This window comes from Thunnus thynnus, chromosome 20 (genome assembly GCF_963924715.1).
Source record: "Thunnus thynnus chromosome 20, fThuThy2.1, whole genome shotgun sequence".
Lineage (NCBI taxonomy): Eukaryota > Metazoa > Chordata > Actinopteri > Scombriformes > Scombridae > Thunnus > Thunnus thynnus.
The window spans coordinates 15,010,503-15,036,509 of record NC_089536.1 but is presented as its reverse complement, the minus strand read 5'-3'; the positions used below and the strand labels follow the sequence as shown (position 1 = coordinate 15,036,509).

Here is a 26,007-nt window from a genome sequence, read left to right as displayed (position 1 = left end):
TAGCTGACGTACAAGGTCCCCTCTCTTCACACCTTCTCTCTCTTCTACCTGTACTAACTCCCATTATTCATCTTTGAAGTCAAGTCACAAAGTATATGTGACTGAATATCAAAGAAACAAAAATAAATAAAAAAAAAAAACAGGCTTCTAGTGATGTAGTGAAACATATCAAGTTCCTTCCCAGCTCTTCAATATCTCCCTATAGACAAAGACAAATGCATACACACATACACACCATCATGACCATCACCACCATAGTTGGTCTGTCTCTCCCTCGAAACCAGACACCATTCATTGACAGAGATCTTCTTTGTCCAGCACAAACACCCCCTCCCCATCTTTTTATCCTTCAATCCAGTCTCTCCCCATTTTACTGCTGGCTATGCTTTTTTCTGGCTCCTATCAGGCATTTCCTTTTCTGTTAATCAGTCCTACAATCATTCGGACGCCACCTTTTTTTTCTCTCGTTCCGACTTTTTCAACCCAGTTTTTTCCATCTGGGTCCCTTCATTGACAGTAAACACAATGTCATATTTGTCTAACCTTCCTGTTTATGTCTTTTATTCTTACGGTTCATTAATCACATCCCATCCATCCATCCCTTTACTCTCTATGTCTCCACCTCATTACTTTGCTCTCCCTCCCTCCCTCCCTCTATGATTAACAGTTAAAAAAAGCAGCCCTAAGTGCCTACTGAACCACTACCTCAACCTCTCACATTGGATGGTCTGGGGATTGACCTTCCCTTGCTGAGCTCAGCTTGTTTCCACTGTGCAGAAACCTTAGTGGTAACTGGACCACTGCTCTCAGTCAGAGAAATTTTACTGATCAACTTTGCAATGATTTCCTAAGGAGTTGCATGTATAATCTTGTTTTTTAGAGTATATTAACAAGTCTATAAGAAATTTCTGGAACTGCTAATTTATCAATATTAAGCACCAAAATGAAGGTATATGATATATGATATGATTAATTTATGGGTAACAGACATAAAACAAAATCCAAGGGATGACATGCTAAAGTGAACAATTATTTCCAACATGGTCCCAAAATGTTAAAAGACAACATAACAAACACAAAGATAGACAACAAGGGAAGAAGAGACTTGGTGCAAGTAAATATGAGAAGAGATGCAGCTCAATACATAAAATTACTGTTTCAGGTGAGAATATTGGTGAAATTTACACATGCACTGTTTCACTAAACTGATCAAGTGAAAAATAAAATGTTGGAGGGGGGCAAAAGATTGTCTGATGTCTGATTTAAGCTGAGTAAAAATACCAATGTACTAATAAGATAGAAGGTGTTTCATTATGTCATATTAGATGCCTAAAATCTCAAACATATGGAAATAGCACTTACAATAGGAAAGAATTCTGCTATTGACATCACAATTTTGTGTCCATTTTTCCTCTTCTGTCTCTTGTACATCTGTACTGTAGTTTTAATAATCATATTTATTAACACACAATATATTTCTCTAGCCCCATATGACGACACAATACATGCTTTAACAAAATAAAAATAAAATTTGTATTGTCTCAAAATGGTCCTCTATAATACTCTGTCCCTGATCCAAAGACCCAAATGACAGTTAGTAATTTGACAGAAAATTAATATTTCAAAATTATGAAGTTAACTACCAGTTTAATCCAACAGTGTTTTCATGTGTATGATTGTATTCTAAAAGTGAAGACTTTGAGGCATGCTGATGTTCTTCTGGTCGGGGTGCAGCAGTACTGTAGCTTTGTCATTAAGATCATAAATACTGAGAAACACACAGCTGTCAAAAATGACAGGTTCAGTCAACTGACTCCTGTCAACAGACCATTTATTGTATTTATTGTTAAACATTGTTTGGCTGTTAGAGAAATCACTGGAATTTTCCTCCTGGCTTTGTGTGTTAATGATTAACTTGTTACTGGAAATCCGGGCACAGGTTTCCTTGCAAACATTAGATGAGTAATTATATAGAACGAACTTGCTGCTCTGTGTCCTCACCACTTCTGTGTGGTGGAGTGTATATGTATACAGTGGGTCTGTAATTTGTGTTCAAAATGAGTGTGTGTGTGTGGTAAGCTGCAGCAACCACACCTGAGTTAAACTCCTCATTCCAACCTCTTGCAGACTCTTGCAAACAGGTGTTGCTGCCATTTCAACACCATATACTTTAAAGCTGAATTTGGATTTAAACAAAAGGAAAGGAGGGGTTTCTGTCATAATCATGTTGCTTTTTTTATTATATGTTATTACACCTGAACACAGCCACGACTGCTGCCAAGACCTGTGCAACAAAATACCTCCAACATTGAGTGAAATTTTTATAGTATTGATGCAGTTACAACAAGACATAAAGGGATAAAAGAAGAATGCTTTTGCCCCAGTTTTGTTGATCTGCTTTTGACATTTGTGATTTCTTTCATTTCACCATCTCTTCCTTCTTTCTCACACTTTCCCTTTTCTCCTTGAGGCCTCTGGCTCGGTTCCTACCTTACATGACCCATCTCATTTTTCTGCCCACGTGCTCCAGACTGAACACACCCCCGTACATGTATGCATGTTTGCGCGTTTGTACGGGATGCGTGTGTGTGCATGCTTGCCCCTGTGTGTGTTTGTGTGTGTGTGCCTGCTCTGCGGCAGAATGTGATCAGCACTCGTAGAGGTCAACCAGAGAAATCTGAGAGTGCAGAGGAGTAACTCCATCGCTTTTATCGACCAGGCCTCATTCTCAACATCTGTTCCCTCTCACCGCTCTTTCAAGCTTTCTCCGTCTCTTTCTTCTCTGCTGCTCTCAGTTCACAGTTATCTTCTGCCTTTCCTCTTCCTGTATACAGCTCTCATTGTCATTTATTTTCTGTTTGACAATTCACTATGGATTTGATTGTCATTATGGTCTTTTTGTTGATTCTGAGATTCTTTATTTTTCTGCAAAATATTATGCTTCCTCCCCAACTGTATTGTGTATTTTGTTTCTCCTGTTTCTTTCTGAAATTAAACTGAATTTTTTGCTACTAAAGCATTCTATGATTGTGCCCCCTAGTTTTACATTATTTTGATGAAATACCGCTTCACTATCTGCTTACATAGCTGGAGACCTTATATCAATACAGCAAATCAAATCTTGAATGAAGCAATAACGTGGCGTTCACTCATAGGCAGAGCAGATGGTCACACTGAGCCTGATAGCATCCGGCTACACAACACACGAGTCATAGACTCTGAACAACAACTCACATTAGCTTTCCTGCTAAAGTCTGTTTCTTATCTATCTTACAAACATGAACACACATCTTGTCCAGCACCTTAGCTTGTTGAACAAACTTCAAAATACAAAAATATTCACATTTAAAAAACATCTTCACATTATTTTTGAATGCAAAGAGGGATTAAATGTGATTTCAGTTGGACTTTAAGATGTTTATGTGCAAATAAACGGACAAAGTAAAAGAATAAAAATCTAAATCTTGTGGTCAGATTTAACCCATATATTTGTATTATTATGAATAAGCACCAAATACAGAAAAAGGCAGCTCAATACAATTTTTGCATGCATGCCACCACAAAAACACAGTCTAACAATTTCTGGAACATTATTATCTGTCGTTATCTAAGAATTGTGCACCATACAAATAGTGAAAACAATTCAATGAAATTCCTGCTCTATGCCACATTGAGCTCTAGGCAGCTATGGCAGATATGAAGATAAATATCACTGAGAAAGACACTTGGCTTGGCACAGACACAATTCTCCAATGCATAAATCCTGACGAGGACAAAACCTTGGCTCCCCAAGCAGAACTTTTGGCAAAGGAAGGAACGGCACGAGCGAAAGCGCAAGTGTTGTGGTCACCCTTGGACCTAAGTGACTCACTCATGCCAAATCACCTCCAAAAATTTCCCCTAGAATGTCGAGGGTTGCATTTCTGAGGGATGGCAGGCGACTTCAGGAGACTAAGTCATTGGCACAAGGGGACAATTCTTGTTTGGCAGCAGAAAGAGAGTGAGACATACGACTTATAGTTCCTTCATCATTACAATGCTCATACTGTGTGGAGCAGGGAGCAAAGGGTTAAGGAGAGAAGGTCATATCTGGCCGTACAGCCTGAGTCAGTGGAGATGTAAGTCAGTAGATGTGTAGAGAGCAAGCTATAGCCACACAATGAGTGACTGTGCCATACAAAGATAGTCAATTGTTTCGTCGGACTGGGGTTAGGGATTCTTCACAGTTACTGATGTGGTAATGCTTTGGACGCAGGAAATCAGGAATGTCAATGGCATTTTGCTCTTTATCGTTTCCCCCATTTGTCTCCCTCTCTCTATCTGTCTGTCAAAAGTTTACTGGCAGTGCACGTGCACCAGCATGTTGACGCAAACCAAGAAAAGAAAAACCCTCCTCTTCATTCATTCTCATCTTCTCTCACTCCTTCCCTTTCTCCGTCCACATCCCCCCTCCTAATTTCTGTCTTGATTTAGTTGAACTCGTCAGGTCCTGAGTGCTGTGCATGGGGCTGGTTAGCAGATTACGCTTTCTGATTTCTGGGGGGCAGCCTGTCGATCGTTAAGGTCAACCAAACTCAGGAAGGAAACAGCTCCCTCCTCCTACTCATCTATCAATTCAATAACCCAACACACTTGGCCCAATCACCACTCCTCCTCCTCCTTCCTCTTCACCATCCACCTGACCTTCATCCTCTCATATGCTGCCTCAGATCTGAAATGTTCAGTAAGTCATCTTATTGATTTCAAACTATGTGGAACGGGAGTATCAGTACCCGTCTACATACACATGGCTTTGTGCATGTTTTGTTACTCAGATTCGAGTTAATCCTTTAAACTTCATTTAGTGCATGCATGTACATGAATAACATAATTGCATGTGTGCTGCAAACCTCAACCTGTTGCCCCATACTGCCACAGGACCAGAAACCCATGCTTTGGGTGATAGGTCAGTCCACATATGTGCAGTCAATCCTCTCAATGAAGAACAGGGTCGTAGAGTGAAAGCCTCTGTTTCCCACTTTGCCTCAAGGGCTTTTAACCAAAACCTCAGGCTGATACGAACAGGCAATGACTTTTCTGTCAAACTCAAGACTTCAACTTTAACCATTGTATGAAAGGGCCTTGATACAGTGTGTTTGCATGGCTGGCCACTCCTTCTGATAACAAATTTTCAAATAATCTCTCTCTGCATGACAGTCATTACCCTGTAACCAATCCTATCATTGGCCATATTACATTCAAGTTTCATACCGAATCCGGCTTTGCAAAGCAAACCCTTCCATCTCTGATAGAGGTTAATAACTGTAAAACCAACTCTACAGTATCATTGGTTTGTCTTAGCTGATTTATGATAACACAGTAAATGTCACTTTGATGAGCTGGTTAATATGATCTCAAGTTTTAATCAACTTCATTTGTTCCGGTGTTGTTGTGACCCCTGAAAGGATTGTGGGGATTATGCCATTTTGTTCAGTGCACATCCCCAGGGGAAACTCATACTGCCTGATCTTCCCCAAAGACCCCCTCCACATACAAGCCTCCCATGACCTTCAACCTTTGACCTTGCTCCGTGGCCTGCAGTAGAATGGAAGTCATATCACACTTCTTTAGATAAGGATCTTAGCTTCAGACCCTCAACTCTGTGGGTCTAGCCTGACAAAGTCTGGTGGGTATTAACATGCTTTACCATCAGAGAGAGATGAAGAAAGTGAGCTTTCTTTCCTCCGAAGACTCAAAACAAACCACTGATCCCTTTGGAAGTGTGGTAGGAAATTGGATTTTCACCCCACATATAACAAGGCGCTAAATCGTCACAAGGGAAAATTCACCACTGGCCTAAACTCAAATGTAATCAGTAACAACAGTAAATCCAGCTTTCTCTCTGAGGATACCCTACAGTTTAGTCAAAGTGATGTTCTGCTCCTTCAACCTGAAGTTAAGCTATGCCTCCAATGTCTCAAGTTACGACTTGTCTTTTCACAGGCAGTGGCCTTCTGTGTGTTCCTCTCTCTCCCTCCACCCTCCCGCCTGTGTTTAGCCTTCAGGCCCATGTCGCCTGACTCCACAACACTAATGCATATGGACGTCTGGCAGCACTACAGATTTGTGAGCACTGATAACGCTTGGACTCTTGTAAAAAGATTACATTAGAAATAAAGAGCACATGATTAGAGTGGAGAATAACATATGATGATGAATCCCATACACAGTGGGCTTTGAGCCATCATGCCTGGAAACACAGCAAATTCACATTCATTATGAGGTAGACTGCGCTAATTATCTAAAGGATGTTTTAGAGTTGAGTTCTGGTTTCTAATATCTTGATCTTGGATGAATCATCTTTCCATCCCTGCACCCTCCTCTCTCAGGCCACAAGTTGAATCAAGCTACATTAACGGATCATTCTCAATGGAAGATGTTTTTTGCAGCAGATGGGCACTTGGTAGAAAAACATCAATACATGTCGTGTCCACTTCTGCTTATCAAATAACCTTTTCAGTCTGTAGTATTTTCCTTGGTTCTTATAAGGCTGGGCAGAAACTGTGTGATTTATTAAACTTGAACAATACATTAATTCACACATTTTATTCACTCTATCTGCATGGCTAAAACATATGACCTCTTTGTTTGTATTGTACAGTTTGATTGACTGGTCACGATGTGTGTGCTCACCAGTGTTGGGTAACTTACTTATAAAATGTAATCAATTACATATTCATCACTGAAAAAGTAAATACATTACTTGAAATTACGTTACTGCCAAAAACTGGTATTCTCACTGAACATTAACACGTAATCCCCCTGTTGGTTTTCCAATCAAACAAGATGAATGGCAGTTTTCTTGGTACAATTTTACTTTGAATGGGTGGCAAGAGGAAAAAAGTAATAAAACTAACCTGCAAATGGTTGGTAAGGTGTAGACAGCATGGTCTACACCTTACCAACAAGCTCATGGCAGTTAAAAACAAGCTCATGGCAGTTGACAGATATTTTGGCAATATCCCTGTGGGAAATTGGATCGCAGAACTGCTCAAACTGCAAGCCAACCTACGAAAATTTCTGGCAATGTTGTTGACATAATAAATTAGTCATCACAACCCTCTCATCACACAACAGCTGGTGTAGCTGAAATTCAACCTGATTCTAAAATTTGTCTTTGGGTGACCAATTTGGGGTTAAAATCGGGGTTAATTTGAATAGTGTATCCCCACCTTAAGCAGCCAACTTTAATTTATATCTACATGTTGAAATTAAATCCTTTAAATAGCTCAAAACCTCCAGTGTGACTTAAGTTGATAATTCAAGCTCAAAGTGTAAATTATTTGACTAAAGAAAACAAATAATTAGGTCACTTTCAGTAGAGATAATCACAAGAAATATGAAGGACAAATCTACATTAGTTTCACTCTGTTTTACTCATTACCAGCTCCTTCAAGTATCCCCATGGGCTAAACTGAAAGCACTCATAGGCCAAACGGGATCATGGGAGAGGCACAAAAGCCTCCCTTTAGCCTGAGACTCCCTCTGTCTTCACCACTGTGATAACAACATCCTTCAGACTGCTGCCCCAACAGACTGCATGGCTGATCAACAGACTCCCTTTATTGTCATTGCACAAAAGCGTTGATTTAATCTGTGAGGCATCAGGTCATTGGTATGAGCAGTGACTGCAGTCATAAGGAATCCGTGATTTTGAGTGTGATACCCACAGGGTGCAATGATATAAAAGAAATTCAGACCCTTGTTCAAAGATCTGACCTTCCTCTAAACCCTCGACATACAGTAGAAAGAGTGTGGTCTTTGTATCTTTGAATGGGATGAGTCGGTGAAGACAATGAAACAAGCTTCCGCATGGCATTTAGGTTGATGGTTCAACAGTGTCTATAGTGTCGCACTGAGATGATCTGATTATGTGGCTGACAATGTAGAGTTCCAGCACTTCGTACTGTCCGTACAGTGATGAACCGCGAATATGCTCTCCCATTGATTCTATTCAGTCCATCATGACCTTGGGCGATGCACCATATCATTCAACTTCAAGTTGAAGTTCATGATAAACATGCCCAGTGTTTGGATAGGGTCATCTCACAGCCATTTGCTGAATAGCTGAAAAATAAATCACCTGACAAGTGGATTGATTAATTGTCATGTTAAATGAATAAATTCATTCACAGGATTTTCACATTTTGTTACTAACCAGACTAAGGCAATCTCATGAATGACTTACTTATCTCTCTGCTTGAAGTTTAGCATTTTAAGTGAGAACAATTTGAACTTAATAGCCTCGTTAAAGGGCCAGTTCACCCAAATTATCAAAAAAAAAAGTTGATTTGTTGTTTTTTTCTGCTGATAATTTATTCTTTAGAAACACTGTCTTAGTTACTCAAACAAATTCTGAGCGGTGTTTGTCAGTTGTGTTTATATGTTATATTTGTTTAATCTGTGCAAAATCCAAAGTGTAAAACCAAAGTTGTGGTTTTATGGGGGTCATGTTCTGGGAGTGGAGACTTTCTGGAGTCTTGCAACCTCACTGTGACGAAAGGGTTTAAGTTGAGATACATGCAAAATGCTAATTAGTGAGCTTTAGAGGTGCTGCTAGCCTGATTTCGTTACCTTCAGACCCAGCAAGGCTAGCTGTTTCCCTGTTTCCAGTCTTTATGCTAAGTTAAGCTAACGGTGTACATGTCAGGTCAGTTTTGGCATTTATCAGAACCTTAATAAGCTGGCAGGTGCACTGTGACCTGTAGCACACTTCACCAGGAGCCTCCATGAGTTAGTTGTCTTACCTAGACAGACTGTATCACTAACAGAGGTGCAGGCTTCTAACACTTCCCCATCATCACAGGTGGTGCAGGGAATGCAGGGTTCCCGAGAACTTTCCTGGTCCGAGTACGTGTCCCCGTTGCACTCCTCACACATCGTGTCATGGTCAGGCTCACAGCTGAGCAGCATGCCCTGGCCTTCAGGACATTTGGTGCAGGGCTCACACTCTTGAGACAGATGGTTCAGATAGTAGCCATAGTTGCACACACAGGTGGCATCATTGGAGTCTGTGCAGGGCGTCTCCATGCGGAGTAGACCCGTGCACTGTGTGCAGAGCTGACATTTTTCTGTGTGACTGAAGTTTTCTGAGAAGGTTTCACCTGAAAGAAGAGAGAAGAAACTGATCAAAGGCTGATTTCCGTTTTTCATCCACAACAAAACCACATTCACAATGCTGTGACATGTTTTGTTCCACTCCATTGTCTTGAGTGTCAAAAGACACACATCTAGAAATGAAGCAGTTCCTATGATATCACACATCTTTCAAGTGATTTCCATTATTTTGGGGCATTTTATGCTTCCATTTGATAGCAGACAGTACAGAGATGACAGGAAATGAGGGGAGAGAGGGATGGGGACATGCAACAAGGGTATACAGCCGGAAAAAACTGGGGGTTCATGGTCAGCACCTTAACCCCAAAGCCAAGTTTTAGTTTGTAGAAAAATTAGGCAATCAAGGTGAAAATGTGAAATGTTTTGTTTTCAGTCTATTTATCTCAGTGTCAGATCCATGTGGCCTATTTACAGATCTCAAGATCATTTCATATATTTTTATCTCCCCCTCTGAATTTTTGTACCTCTGTTTACTGGGTGATCAGTCAGTTATCTTTATCTCACTGCAACTACAGCTCCTCTGCCATGAAGAAGAATATTCCCCCTCTACTGGTCTCCGTTTACTGGCTACCAGTCAAAAACGGAGCTGAGTTCATGCCTGTTTTATTTGTTTTTAAAGCCCTTCATGGTTTCATACCAAGATATATTTTGGACCTCCACTGCTATTATTCCACCTCAAGGCTGCTTCTATCTTTTCTGCCTGAATACTCCAGTTTTTTTAAGTTACACAGTTCCAGTTAGAATCAAAGACTGATTGTGTCTTTTGCATCATTGCTCTGAAACTCAGGAATAATGAAGTTTATCTCTACCTAGTAAATACTAGGTAGATATCACTTTTTACTGGCTTTTTTAAAGACTTATCTCTTTCCGTTCACCTTAGAGTCTGCACAAGTCTGAGTCTAAACACAGTTTATATTCTGTATTATAAAAATAGTGCATATTGTTAGGAGATTTAATATATGCTTCATATATTCATTTTTTATTGTCAACTTTACTAAAGCATCTTGGTTAAAATGTGTTATTTCAATGAATGTGTCTAAGTGTAGAATTGTAAGCCTTCCTATTTCTTAACCTGGAAACAGAAGGTTTGTTTGTTTGTTTGTTTTAACAAATCTGGAGCTCTCTCTTGTTAATGATCAAGCTTTGGAGTTATTTCCCCTGGTTAATATGTAACTACATAGAGGTCACTTTGGACAAGAGATCCTAAAATATATCTATAAGCAGCAGCTTTTACAAAGAACATTTTAATACAATGACTAAGTTTTCAGGCCCTTTTTATTTTTTTTATTTTTTTAGATGATGAACTTACATACAACACATATGTTTCATACAAGGTTTTTATACCTGAAAGATTCCCTCAGACAGATATATCTGCAGAGGACACAATCAATATTGCATGTTTTATGGAATTGTATTTCAGCTGGATAGAGAAATGGGAAACACACTAAATTATGCAACAGACCCATTTGTAAGAGCAGGTTGTGTGTGAGTTTGTGAATCTGTGTGTGTGTGTGAGAGAGAGAGAGAAAGAGAGATAGGGAGGTGGGGGGATTAACTGTAAATGTACAACCTCAAAATCTCTCATATGTCTAACCTGTTGACAAAGCATTATTTATTTTGAAGTGAGGAGATGTAAATTAAACTAAACTAAACTAAGAGTGCAACTCTCAATCTGCTGATTTTTTTCTCAAAGATCTGATTAATTGTTTTGTCTATAAAGTATCAGAAAATAATAAAAAAATGTATTGAATGTACACACACAGAAGACAATGAAAACCAGCAAATATTAAAATGCGAAAAGCTGGAACCAAAGAATGTTTGGGAATTTGGCTTACATGTTTAGTAAATGATCATAATTGTTGCAGATTAATGTTAATTTCAGCTCTAAACTACACTAAACTAAGCTACTGATCAGCAGATTATTTTCTCAACTAACTGATTAATTAATAAAAGTGTGAAAGTAGTGAAAAATAGTGAAAAATGACCATCACAATTTTCCAGAGCCCAATATAAGTCCAAACTAAACTAAACTAAACTAAATTAAACTAAACTAAACTGTGTGTGGTAGCAGACAGGAGGCTCTTGGCATGCTGAGGCCATGTAGAACCTTTACAGCTCAGTGTCTCAAAGAATATCAAATGTTCAGTCTGCGTCACTGGCCCACCAACCACGGCGAACGCTCTGATGACGCAGAGATTAAAAGAGAGATGAGGAGAGAGATACACTGAGACAGAGACAGATGGAGAGACTGTCATTTGAGAACAAGATGAATCCTGATTGTGTGCAATTCTGCATATTAAATTGGTAATGTGGGATCCTCACATTGTCACATATGTCTTAGGAAGTGGACAAACCGATAGACCAATAACCCCCCCCCCTTCACCCCATTATTTTCTGCAACACCATCCCTCTCTTCAAACAGACACACACACTCAGACTACCCCCACACCCCCCAATGAGTGCTCTCAGAGCCATTATCATAATGCCATGCATCAATAATGCAAGTCAATACATTAATAACGCTAGCCTGCAGCACGGAGGGGGGTTGAATGAGGGGGAGGTGATAGAGGCAGAGGGAGCGGGGTACAGACGGTCTTTTCCTGGCTCAGCATATCATAACAGTGCTTTTGCCCCTGATCTAACACTCAATCCTTCACTTTGTTTTCAACATCCATAAAAGGACTCCTGACTGTCCGCTCTGGCTACTGCGCAGCCTGAGGTGTGTGTGTGTGTGTGTGCATGTGTGGGAGCTGTAGTGTGTATGTATCTTAGTTGGTTTGTTTGTTTTTGAAGAACATTTTGAATTTTCTGTCTACCTTCATGCGGTTAAATGTGTGTTTTCCAAGACATGTTTGTACATGTATGTGTGTGTGTGTGTGTGTGTGAGGATGAACCATTAGCTGCTGGCTGAGAAGTTCGCCTCCGCTCCAGCTGTACAGCTGTTCTTGCTCTGTTTCATCTCCACTCATCTGTTCATTCATCCAAACTCCTCCATGTGTTTTAGCTGGCAGTTCTTTTTAGAACACCACCCAGGCCCCTGGTAACTATCTGTACTAAATGAAGCCTGAACACTGTCTAGAAACCACAGTCTATTAGATGCTATCAAGTGTGGGCGACATGCCTGAAACAACACATTTGAACATATCATGAGTGGGAGTTGATGTTAAAAGAAAATGAAGAAGAAGGATTGTGAGAAATAAAAAGCAGTACATAGTTTCTGTCAACAACAATGAATTATGATATATAATTTATAGAGCACTTTTAAAGATTCTCATAGATGCTTAAAGATACTCAAAGGCAAGCAGGCTTCTCATTGCTACTTAGCTAATAACTGCCAAATTTGACACCTGAAATGACAACTGTCTCTGGCAACTGTTATCAGCTGCAGTCAGCTAGTTCATGCTAATGCTAAAACTCTGTCAGTTGGTTGAAAACTCTTTTATCCAGCTGACTTTAATGCTCAAGATAATTAATAATGAAAAGGAGAACCTTATAAAAGGGTAATTAGTAATGAACATGATGGCTACATCTGTGACATAATGCTAAAAAAAAAAAACTGAGGCTAAAGCTACATGTCCTAAAAAGTCAGCATCTTCACATAGAAATAAATGAGTAGCATTGCTTGTGTATTGCATGGCAGAGCTGCTTATCCCAAGTAAAAAGTACAGTATTATAAATAAAAATGTAATATAAATCATTCTAACATGGTCCTTGGATGCATACATTTATACTACAGTTCAGGAAAACGACACAATACTTTTATTTGTGCTTTATTTTTAAAAGCGAAAAGGATTTGAGTATCACTGATGAGTTTGGCAAATGTGGGCTAATGTTACGTTACACAAGTTTGACAGGAGTTGCTGTAGTGTTAACTTTCCTAAACCAAAATAAAGAAAAGGATAAAGCCGCTAATGACACAAACGTTGGTATAGTAGCATCTTGGCTGCCACAGGGTGTTTGTCATTTTAATGAAACCTGTAATCACACAAAATCATGTAGTTAGAATGAAAGCTAGGTTACTACTGTAGGTAGTACGTTAGCCAGGCATGCTAATATTCACAGCTTATATTAGAGCAGATAAACACACAGTTTAATCAGTTTCTTACACTTTTGTCCTTGTTTTTTGGTTTTGTAAGGGCTAAAAAAAGACCCCCCAACTTTAAATGCTGAGTATCACTCTCACTACGGCCCAATGCACACCGTTTTGACATGTCAACATGACAATGCTGCCATGCCTAGTTACGACTGCTAAGCTATGATTAGACAATCACTGTTCGGGTGTGAGGTTTAGCAATTGACAGCAAGAAGACTACATAACTTACTTATGACTGAGACTTCATTGTTGTTTTAAAAGGCTTTCTGCCCACACACAGTTCATCTCTCAACTTGCAGTACAGATGTAATCAATATGTTGGATGTGTTCTTAGAATATCGTTGCATTGTGATGTTATCTCATAGAGTGCTATCAGCTTTGCATTTCTATTTTTCCATGAGTCAGTGCAGAGCCTGTCTAGCCTCATGACAGTTGTGAGAGCCTTACACTGCCTGTGTTTGTTCATGTCTGAGCAGAACAAGCACCAAGAGACTGAAAATTATCTCCCTGAAAAGCTTCAAGTTGTGCAATAACAGGACACAAAAAAAAGCCCCCCCCAAAAAACCCAAATGACAGAGATGATCTTGTGAAAATCATCTTGAGCCTTGAATGTTGAGTTTTTAAACAAACAGAACAGAAGATAATTTAAGATAAGCAGCCCAGGGTTTGATGTTTTTTAAACAACGCAACAATAAATCTGTAAGATGTAGCTCTTGATCTAAGACACACTTACACATCCTTCCAAAGAAGCCCCACAAACAACAAATAAATAATTTTCTCCATGTCCACATTCTCCGTGACTTCTCTCATGACCTGAAGTCTGAATCATTTCTGACTGTGGGCCTCCTTTGCTCATGGTTTGCCATCCTTCACAACTGCTTCCAGGCGTGGACGCAGGATAGCAAGGGAGTAGGGAAAATTCTGGGAACAGCGTTGGAACTGGCTCTGAACCAACTGTGGTCTCTACAGGCTCAAGCTGACCTTTGACCCCACATGCAGTAAGCCAGATAAAGATACAAACAACCAAATGTGTTTTTCCTACGGTGCACTCAATCAAAAATGTACCCAGACCTTAAATATCCTTTTGAGCTCCTCACCAGCCAGGCAGCCACGTTTACTAAATCCACACTGCTTACCATGATAATCACTGTGACATAACAACTTGTCTGCTGCTCTAAATATCTTCCATTGCATTTTTTTTTTCTGCAACAACATTTGGAACGGTTCCCACTCTTGTATCCTCTCAACATCACTGTCCTCATAAAGTATTACTGTTCAACACAGCTTCTTTCCCTACATGGTAAGGGCCACGAGGAGGGCAGTAATGCTGGAACACAGTCAGGTCTGGCATCTAGTTTACTTTTTAACATGCAGCCAAATACATCTAAGCTGAATATCTGGGCTAAATTCTGCATGTTTTCTGATGAGTTTATTATTTACACATGTAACACAGCATGTGAATTGCTTCAAATGCACCTCTAGGTACCTTTAGTTATTCTTCAAAAGAGACCTTTCCTCTGATCCAGACAGATATTTAGGTCTATTATGTGTAATCTGACAAACAGCGATTTTTCTTAAGCCGCACTACAGGTGTGTCTCAAGGAAGGCAACATCAGCCCACGACTGGGCAACATCAGCCCATCGACAAATAATAAATGGATTGGTTCAGATTTCCTGACTCCCTGATTTTTTATCTAGTGCCATCATCAGGTCAACCATCACTACTGTTACACAACAGTAAACATTAAAACTACTAAACATCAGCATGTTAACATTGTTAGCTGATGTTATCTCAGAAAAATGGAAGGGAGCCATGAAATGCAAGAAAGGTGAAAGAATTTAATGTGCTCAATATGTGCACAAATACAGGTACTAAATGGCAAAGAACACAAAACAGTCTCGGATCAGCAGCTACTCTGGATTGCAACACGTTTCAAGCTTGGTGCCTGTATTCGGGCACATACTTAAATTTCTCTCATTTTTGCATTTCACCGCTCTCTTCCCTTTTTCTAAGCATTTTCGCTGACCCGTTTGGGAAGCCATTTTCTACTGTTTTACGTGCACAACTGATGTTAACATCACTGTGGCTAAGTACAACCTTACGGCGGCGCTACCGTGGCTGTAGACTCTCCTAGTCTTGTTCCTGACTTAGAAAGTTGGAATCAATTTCAATTCGGTTGTAGAAAATAAATCCAGGTGTGGGACTGACTAAGTGCTACCCTACCACCAATACTACTACTAGTGCTATGCTATACCAACTTAAGAAAGCTACTGATGTCATACTGAAAGAGGATTGTTTTACCAAGACTCCTAAAGTCTCTTAGTGTTTACTTAGTGTTGTATATACCAGTAAGACCATTGTGGATCCTTCTTCAAACTTGGCAGAAATGCTTCTGTGATTTGCATACTTTCTGTGACTCATATAGTCAAAAAAACTGCTTCTCCAGGGACAATAAGTACAGTAGAGTATTTGTACGAGGAGGACATAACTAACAGTCAGAATGTCACAGTGTCAGCAGTTTTTGTGTCAAAAGAATCACTAAATCACCATCAGTGGTCATGTGAACCGCTGAATACATGACATGATGTACTGTATCTGTGTGTGTCACTATGTCTGTATTCAGGCCAATACAGCACGTTCATCAACGTCGGGGTGCACACATGGGCTTTTGAGTTATGGACTTCTAAATTATTGTCTGTGCATGCGTGTGTGTGTGTAGGTGTAACACACATACAGCGGAATCGTTTTTTGTGCTACTCACTGTCAAGGCATGGAGCGCAGATAGTCTGTGTGACTCCACATAGTTTGATGACGCCTTCGCCGGGCTGGCACTGCTTGCAGCATTCACCGCTGGCTGTATACTGGCCTGAGGAACAGTCGTCTTTATTGGCCAAAGCCCCAACCTGTGAATTGCCAGAGATCAGTGAAGGTTAGAACATTGTCATTCAATAGCAAACATAAGATTAACAGAACATTAACTGGAAATTGCTTTGAAATAAGACAATAAACTAGATTTATTTTTGTTTTATAAAAATAAACCTAGTTTATTGTCTTATTCAAAGCCTTGTCTAGCATTGTGCAATGTGAGCAGTTCAGTGTTTTTCCATCACTTTGAACATTTTAGGCCAGGCCTGAAGAGGTAAAAAAAAAACATGCAGTATTTCACAAAATAAACAACAGAAAGAATGACAAAATAAACAATAGTCTCTGAAGGAGAAATGTTTTATTCCCTTTCCTATTGCTTTAATCACCTTGCATCCCCATAGATTTATTTGGAACCACTAAACTAGCCGTTCCCAGCCCGAGGTCAGGACCTTTCAAGGGGCTGCAAGATAAATCTAAGAGGTTGTGAGATGATTAATGGGATTAGAAAGCAGAAAATGTAGATTTCAGCTTCACATTTTTTTCAGACTCCCTCTCTGTTTTCTATCTTCTTGTGAAATACTTGATATTTCTAAAGTCTTTAGTTGAACTACTTACAAACTAGAAATACATGGGACCTGTAACATGAGGTCACATGGAGATATTGCTTTATTTTAAAGAGTCACGAGCCAAAAAGATTGGCAACTATTGACAATAACTTAAACTTGATTCTGCACCCATACAACCCTCACCTTAACCTTAAGGTCAACCTTAACCTCACCTTGAAACAGAAACACTTTACAGTACAGTACACAAAATTGTGAGTAATTACTAAAGAACAAGTGAGGAACGAAGTGATAATTGAGTAATAGTTCCTGAATAACTCTGAATCAAGAACAAGTATAATGATGAGTTATTAGAGAACAGACTGGGAGATACTATATTAATGAATTATTATGTAATTATTAATTCCTTATTATCTGTGAATCCACTTGTTCCTGACTAACTCTTACCCAGACACCAGACAAGCAGCACAAAAGCAGTTACTAATCATTAATTAATTACTAATTACTTAAACATCAGTTTTTGTGTCCTCTCGTGTAAAATTTTACATCACACTGAGTAGTTGTGTATTACCTCATTACTTCATGATTATCTTACAATTACTTACACTTCTTCAGAAACGATTCATCAATTATCAGTTGTTCCTAATTCGTTCCTTAGTAACTACTTACAATTTTGTGTACCATATTGTAAAGTGTTAGTACAGGCCACATCTTAAATGACAGTAACACACAGCTACAAAATCACACACACAGAGCAAGTGGAGCTGTATTGTATCTTCTCTACATTCCTCAAACAAACCTGTTGAGTGTTGTATCTTTGCCGGTGACGGACTGAGATGTTTGTGCGTGCAAGTGTACACATGCGCCCGAGCCTGGATGTGTCTGTGCATCTGTATTCATGTGAGACCTTTGAGTTTGCGTGGCCTTTTTACATTATATCATACTAAATCTAACCTTTCTCACAAGCGGGTCTTTTTATCTTCAGCACTCCTTAATCTCCAAAGCAAGCCTTGATAAAAGAAACGATTGCTGTCTGACACAGAGTCTGTCTTTCATTGGCTCCAGAAATATAAGGAGTGATTGTTTATAGGCTATTATTTATGAAGTTTGCATGTTCCTCTGTTGGGTCAATTATCTCTCGCTGTGGACACCAGCTGACAGACAAGCCGCAGATGATCTTCTTTGTTTTGATTCCATATCTTCAAAAAACTGTCAGGAGTATATCACAGTTTGTTCTTTACTGATTTGAAGATTTGAGGCACATATTTGCCTGCTGAATGTCATTCATATACTCATCAACACAAGTTTAGGGTGTGTGTGCATGAGCATATGTGAGTGTGTATTGAGGGGCGCATTAGCGTGAAGGAGGTACACGGTACACTCATCATAAATCGTCAGCCGTCAGTGTTCAGGTGTGCGTGGAATGCTGCTGACAGGAGAGAGGAGCTCTACAAAACACCAAGTGTCCCCTCAGGCAGCTCTGAGTCAGCTGAACACATCAACTCCCTCTTGCCCTTGATGGTGTCATGGCCCATTCACCTTTAAGTCTCTGGTATTCAATTATCCATGTTGTGTTCAAGAATGTATATTTGGCTTTGTGGAGAAACTTTTGACTTGAAATGTTGTAAGCAGCATGACTCAAAATATTTAAACATTTTGCGGTTTCCTGTAGCCTCCCTATTTTAAAACAGAAATCATTTTAGAAGATAATTCATTTCAAGCTGATGATACATTCAAAAATCATTGTTCCTACCCTGCAGAGACTGTAAGTGCAGTCTTGGTGATTTTTCTGTTTTAACTTTATGAATTTCTTTATGTTGCTTTAGGATGTTTGGATCTTACCAAACTTACAAAAACCACACTGATTACGCACAAAAATGGCTGGCTTTCCTTGAAAAGTTGACATTCGAGATGCAACCCTTTCACTGTGCATCGACTACATGCATTTTATTATGTTTCATCATATCAGCCTTCTTTAGAACTTCACCGACCTTTCTAGCTGCCTTAGGCACGCCTTACACGAGCTATTTAGAGATGAATCAATCTGTAAGTCTGTGTTTGTCAACGCACATGCTCATCCCTCTCCTGCTTCCCCTGAACTGCCCCCTTATACACACACCCATTGACAGGCATGTGTTTTCACACACGCATAAACAACCTCACATGTGAACAAACCTGTTCCAAAATGTCTGACTGACACTTTTGAAATGACTCCAAGTTTTAGCATTTGCTCTTTTCTTCTTTGACCCTGCTTCTTGCTGCGGGTGTGGGCGCAACACCAGAGCATCTCAAAAACCAAAAACTGAGACAAAGTGCATCACTAATGACTGCAGAGTTGCGCATACAGATGAATTAGAGGGTAATTAGATTTGAGCAAATAGCTAACAGAATGAAAGAAAAGGATGTGCAGCACTTAGCAAGTTGTATCTCGACTTGAACATTTCCTGTAAAGAAGCGAGCTGATCACACACTCACATCAAATGACACACAAATGCATGTGCAGAAACATCTGGACACATAACTTCGGAGCACCGACCAATCTTACTAATGCTCCAGTCAATTTTTAGTTGAAGGCACTTAACCTCTGGACCTCAGCTGTCAGCGCTTGTTAAGCCATTAGAGTTCCACTATACCAGCCTTCCAATAAGCTGGAGCTAATTTGAATCCATACATGGATCTTGATCTGCTGTGGGAACACTGGTGGCAATGACATTACAGCTAATGCCTTCCCAAACAACACTCAATCATCATCTCTTATGAAGCGACAGGAAGAGACAAACAGACAGACCTCAGTGTGAGGTGAAAGGAGGAGAGGAAGAGCGAGGGGGATGGTTCGGGCTGTATCAATATTGCATGCGCTGAGCCAGCAGATGATGCATACCCATCAGTGGGAGCAGCTGTCATGTATCAGTGATGCAGCCTGTTCCAAAAAGCAGGACTTTGACGAGCCCGCTGCACTGTACAGCCCTGACTGACCATGTACTGTCAAATGTAAGACACTGGAAAAATATGTGTCCTTCTAGGGCCTGCATGGACTCAAAGGAGGATAAATCAGAGAGATTATGACCTGTGACCTTCCAGAGTTTCCATGTATCCTCTCAAGATTTATGTCAGCTTGATGCTCTAAAGTCTTGAGAACTTCAAATCTGTAAATTCACTAATCATGCTGATGATTGTCCCATCTCTGTTAACACACGGTTTATTGGCGAGCTCCTCCACAGAGGCCACTGCGACATTGTTATTGTCCTGCTATCTGGTAGGGCCACATGTAACTGAGAAGGGTGGAACAACAGATCTAGCAACTGGAGCTATAGAGTATCAACCTGAATGGCTGCTGCATACATCCGCTCTACTTTACATGGTCAAGCCACGACTGAAGCCAGGACAGGTGCAAGGACACAGACTCTTAAAAGATCTTAAAATATTTAAAAAATACTTTTTTTTACAAGACGCATATCATACATGAAATCTAAAGGATTGCAAAGTAAGATGTGGTCATTAAACAAAAATAGATTTCTCTTAGGGGGATTTTTACCTGGTTAAATAGAGAAAAATTAAATGAAATCTCACAGACATGGACCCTTGAGCATGCAGGAAATAACTTGACAACTTTACATTACATTTTGGAGCAAGTTTCTAGTCCAAAAGTGATCTGCACTTAGGTCCGGAAGGTGGGAAATCTGTGGCATAGGGCAAACTTTCACACGTTTATCACCACTTAATAAAATCCTCCTTTAATCAAGGTGCGCAGGTGTTTCCGCGTAGTGTGTTTATCCAAGTAAAGTTCATGTCAAACATTTAACACACACTTTGGTTATATAAGAAGCGACTCACCAGTAACACTGTTACGAAAGCAAAATACATTCTGTAACTCCTTTGCATCTTCCCAGAAGGGCTCAACGATTGGATGCAACGCGGGAGGATGCGGGTCTCAGATACTTCGAAGTGAAATAAACTCGGCTGTCATCGCTGCATTCATGCGTTCCTGTTTGGTTTACTTCTACAAAAAAAAAAGAAACTCTCCAAAGTAAAAGTCTGTATGGCAGCGGAAAATCACTCAGTCCATGTCATGAACACTGGCTGCAGACAGAATCCAATCAGAGAGTATAAACTCGCTGAGATTGGCACGTTGGATGTTCGGCCTCTGTGCGCTTTTCTCCCTGCTGGGCTCATATGACAGGAGCGCTCAGCTCAACGGCTTCAGGGAAGGAGCCATCTCCCTCTCCACGCCCACTGCAAACACACATACATACACACACACACACACACACACACACACACACACACACACATACACACACACACACACACACACACACACACACACACACAAACCTGCTCTCTCTTTAATAGCTTAAATTATGGTCTAAGATGCTGAGTCGGACAAACCAGCCAACTTAAATGTTTTATTACTAGACAAATTAAGTAAATCTTCCATTTGGCATGTGGTTTACACGCTGCACTGTCCCAGCAGAAGTAATCTCAGTGCGCACACAGATCAAATGAAAAATGTCTTCAACCTTTACTCCCGTAACCAACTTATAAAACTTACCAGAAATCGATCAGACGTCTATCTATTTTTGCATGATGACTTGATAAAAAAAATGCACTATTTATCGTTCTAAACGCCAAATCAATTTCAGTGGCTCACCAAGGAGGTTATGACTCATATACAGAGCCTTGACGTCTCCTATTAAGGTATCATATTCAGCATATTATGAAAAGGAAGTCGTCTGTTTCCGATCACCAAATCCACTTGAGACACACTCTGGAGCAGTGATTCTCAAAGTGGGGTCCGGGGACACCCAGGGGTCATTGAGGTGGTTCCAGGGGGTCCCTAGCAAAAAGAGGAATAATCTATTTTCACTATATTTCCATCCATAAGTAACACAATTACAGAATGTACGACTATTTTTGGTCATGGGTTTCATACACTTTCTGTAATAAAATTAAATCTAAAAGAAAATAATCTAATACGATGGGGGAGCCCTGGAACAAAATCTTATCAAACGGGGGTCTGTAGTCTAATTTGTGTCAGTTTAGGGTCACTTGATGAGAAAAAGTTTGAGAACCACTGCCCTAGAGGACCCCATGTAGGTGCTCAAACATTTCCAAAACCTTTCACTGCAGAAACTCAGAATAAAGACCCTGAAAATACATGGTTCAACAATAAGACTTGCCTGATTGCCCAGGGCAAGTAAAATGCCATGTAGGGCTTGTAAATCTAGCAACTCGCTTGCCCGATCGGGCAAGTGGTAAAAAAAAATGTTTATATAATTTTTTCGATCATCATCATATCATAAATTATGTTCTCGTTCTCTGGCACACAGTATAGCCCCCTCCCCTTGTACACATCGGAGAATATTGGCATGCGCCATTGGCCAATCAAGAATTGAGTAGGCTAGTAGTGTGATGCATGAAAAAAACATTCCTCAGGATTATGTGAGCACTGTAAAATAGAGAAATCAGTGGGGCATGTAATTTTTCACTGCCATAAATACTCTCGAGAACAAGAAACATCAAAGAAGGAAATCAGGAAGCTTGAAGTGGAAGAAATTAGTCTAAAAAAGTATTTGCCATCGGGTTAGGGAGTCTATTCCATTATTTGAAAGAAACTGGGCTGATCAAAAGAATTTAATGATCAGTGAAATATAGAGGATGGTTCAGACCATTTTCAATATGCAAGAATGTTTTCTGCTTCACATCTATGTGTCCTTGTTCTGTTTCATTCACTTAGATAAAGATTAAACATGACAATTACCTTAAGTTTGTGTTGTTATTTGATAACCACTAAAACAATTCGTATAGGGGCATGTAAAAATTAACTTGAGGCAAGCAGATTTCTGACCCACTTGCTTGACTGGGCAAGTGAAAAAAAGCATTAATATTGAACCCTGAAATATGCTGTGTACCAAAAGATGTTCTACTCAAAACATTATTAAAAGGAAACAGTCTGTTTCCAACCACCAATCCCACTTCTGGCACATTGTGGAACATGTCAGGAACATTTTAAGACAAATTCAGTATTTTACTGTAATTTTACAGGAAAATTTGTTAGTGTTTGATCCACACAGATATACAGTGATATTTTCAACACTGTGCATGCAACAACCGAAAAGTCTGAATAAAGCAAAAAGCAAATTTGCACTTGTTCTTAGTTTAAGATCTGTGTTTCATACATGAATGCTGCATTGTTGTGTTATTACAGCACTTCTTTATTAATACTGTTAAACTAATCTGTTCCTTTTCCTCCCCATGTTAAACATTATCTATCTGATAAGGCTGAGTGGAATCACAGGGTTGCTCTCATGGGAGACACTGCTGCCTTTATGCATAAGAAGAAGCAATCTACTGTTGGATAACACCTGAGGCACGCTATGCTCTACTCAGGTTCAGATCATGACTATACATGCCACCCTGTTCAATATGTTGTGCATAGAAGAACAGGAAGATTTTAAAAGAGGAGTGAATGTGTTACAATCTGTCATGTTTGTGCAGACCTCACAAACTGAGTTACCCAGCAGCAAAATACTGAACTTGTATCTCTTAATGAAATTAATGGTTCCCACAAATGTGGCATGCTAAAGGGCACTGAACTAGTTGGTTCTCATACAAAATGATACCTGGCACAATAATGAACCTCATTATGAAATTATGATAATTATCTACAACACAACTTTATTTGAAAAGTAATCCTGTCTTTGCAATATTTCATGTTTTTCCGTCAAGACAAGCTCCATTTGCTGTCTGGATGACGTGGAGCAAAGTAGAGTAGTCACATACAGTAATGTGAAAGAGGATAAGGAGACATAGTAAGGGAATGTTAAGAGAGCCATGCATGGCTTTCTAACTTCCCATGGCTGAAGTTGTCATGTTTTTTTACATTTTTTTTTTAAAGTTTCATAATTGGGGTTTTGGAGAGCAACTATTTTAGATGACTTTTCAGTTTATATGTGCCAGTTCATCGTCTGTGCATTTGCATGTCCAGACATTTTTTCTAAGAACAGGCTCAACATTTAATCTAATTAGATGAAGCATCAATGAGCTCTTATTGACCCCCTATTGACTGTCATTCTCTGTGCACCGGGTATGTATTAGCTAGTAATTATCTTCTATCTGTTACCTAGCATCATGCACATGTATAATATACACTGACATTATTTTAACTCACCCTCTACAAGACAGAGGGCACGAGATTAGATAATAATGCAGGTGTCACGTTAAAGTAAAATCATTTCAGTTGTGCTTTTGTGGTGTATACCAAAGAAATAAGCAATTTATTAAATTACCACAAATTAACTGCCACACTTTGAGCCTCTGATGATTTTTTCTAGCTTGCATTCAGCTTTATTAACTCTGAATCTATGCATCTTTATTTTGAAGTCAATCAAAGTTATATTTCAATATCCGTTATAGAAGATTTAAATGGCTTATGGAAAAAATATTCTTATTATTGTCTGTCAGAAGTGGTAAGTGGTGAACAGAGGGTGGGGGGAAGCATGTTCAGTAAAGAGAGACAAAAAAAGGGGACAGACAGATTGGATCAATAACACACAGATGAGGGTGTCCCGTGGGAAGAGGCAGGGTCTGCTGCCATCTGGCCTGTCCAAGGTTCACTTTGGCAAAACGAACCAGAGTCAAATCATTTCACCAACACACATGGTGAAATGACTGTTTCAATATTGGTGCTCATAGACGTCAGTACAGTATTTGTACATTTGTACATTCTATTAGATCGCCTAGAACATTATATTGGTCTCACTGACTGTACTGTCCTGGTTTAGATCATACTTATCTGACAGATCTCATTTTGTTTTACACAACAACTGTTCATCAGACCACATTAAGGTCAGTTATGGTGTGCCACAGGGATCTGTGCTTGGTCCTATTCTTTTCTCTATTTACATGTTGCTCCTTGGTACAGTAATCAATCATTACAAACTAGATTTCCATTTCTATGCAGATGATACTCAGCTTTACAATTCCATTAAGCCTGACGCCTGTCATTGGCTGGTAAACCTGGAAGAATGGCTATGAGAAATCAAACGATGGATGTCAACTAACTTCCTCCTTTTAAGTGCTGAGAAAACTGAAGTGATAGTTCTTGGTCCAAAGCAGATTAGAAATAAATTCAGTGATCTCACTCTGAACTTACATGGTTCCACAATTTCACAAAGCCCTAGTGTTAGAAATCTTGGTGTCCTATTTGATCCTAATCTCTCTTTTGGAGATCATATCAATGATAGTACAAAGACTGCATATTTTCATTTATGAAGTATTGCCAGGATTTGTCCCATTCTTTCAATGGCTGATGCTGAAACATTTGTTCATGCATTTGTTTCATCTAGGCTTGACTATTGTAACACCCTTTTGTCTGGCTTACCTAAATAAACTATTAACAAATTACAACTTGTACAAAATACTACTGCTAAGATATCAACCAAGACTAGAAAATTTGATCATATTACCTCTGTTCTTATTTCATTACATTGGGTCCCTGTACATGCTAGATCTGACTTCAAGATTCTATATTTAACTTATAAAATATTACACGGCTTTGCACCATCCTACTTATCACATCTAGTCACTCCTCATATACATGCTAGGGCTTCACAATCATAAAATGCCGGTCTCTTGACTATTCCAAAAATAAATAAAACATCAGTAAATGGTAGGGCTTCTCTTACCAAACCCCTCTTCTTTGGAATTGCCTTCCTATCCAAATTCGAGAGGCTATCTCAGTCGACTCATTCAAAAGTAAACTCAAAACACATCTATTTGCATCAGCCTTCAACCTCACTTAGTTTGTCCTAAGTATTAAACAATGATTAACCAGCTTATATTCAGTTCTATGAGCACATGGTTATGTACATGTACTGTATGTTACACATTTTTGTATATGTGTGTTTTCATCTGCATCCAGGTATGGATATACAGGAGTTGTGTGTGCATTTTATGTATTGTTGTATTTTACTTCACTTTTTTCTTTTATAATCAGTTTTGACTTTGACATATGAAATTGAAATTGAAATGAAATTATGGTTATCTGCACTGGCTCACCGGCCCAAACCATTATTGCACATAATGATGTTGAACTTGTTTCTTATTCAGATACTCTATTGTATTGCCAAATATAATACACAACAGGAATACATTGCCAACACTGTAGAGCTCTAAAGGTTTTCTCCAAACACAACATAATATCACTCTCAAGCTAGTTATTGGTGTGTGCTCTCAGAGTATTTTATGGGCTTCCTTAGCTTGTCATATGATGCCTCTTCATCTATTATAGTACATTAGAAGGAAAGCTTGTAGGAAGACTGTGGATC

The 26,007-nt window shown here is 39.4% G+C and overlaps 1 protein-coding gene across 1 annotated transcript in view; it reads right to left on the bottom strand.

Moving 5' to 3' along the window:
* ngfrb (nerve growth factor receptor b) overlaps positions 1–20,858 on the bottom strand; it is a 30,144-nt gene extending 9,286 nt beyond the window's left edge. Inside the window, exons 1-3 of the mRNA XM_067576090.1 lie at positions 20,513–20,858; positions 16,012–16,153; positions 8,787–9,143 (exon numbers count right to left, since the gene is read on the bottom strand). Of these exons, the coding sequence (XP_067432191.1) occupies positions 8,787–9,143; positions 16,012–16,153; positions 20,513–20,560 (547 nt within the window). The 5' untranslated portion in view covers positions 20,561–20,858. The remainder of the gene's footprint in view (positions 1–8,786; positions 9,144–16,011; positions 16,154–20,512) is intronic.
* Between the last annotated feature and the right edge of the window lie 5,149 nt (positions 20,859–26,007).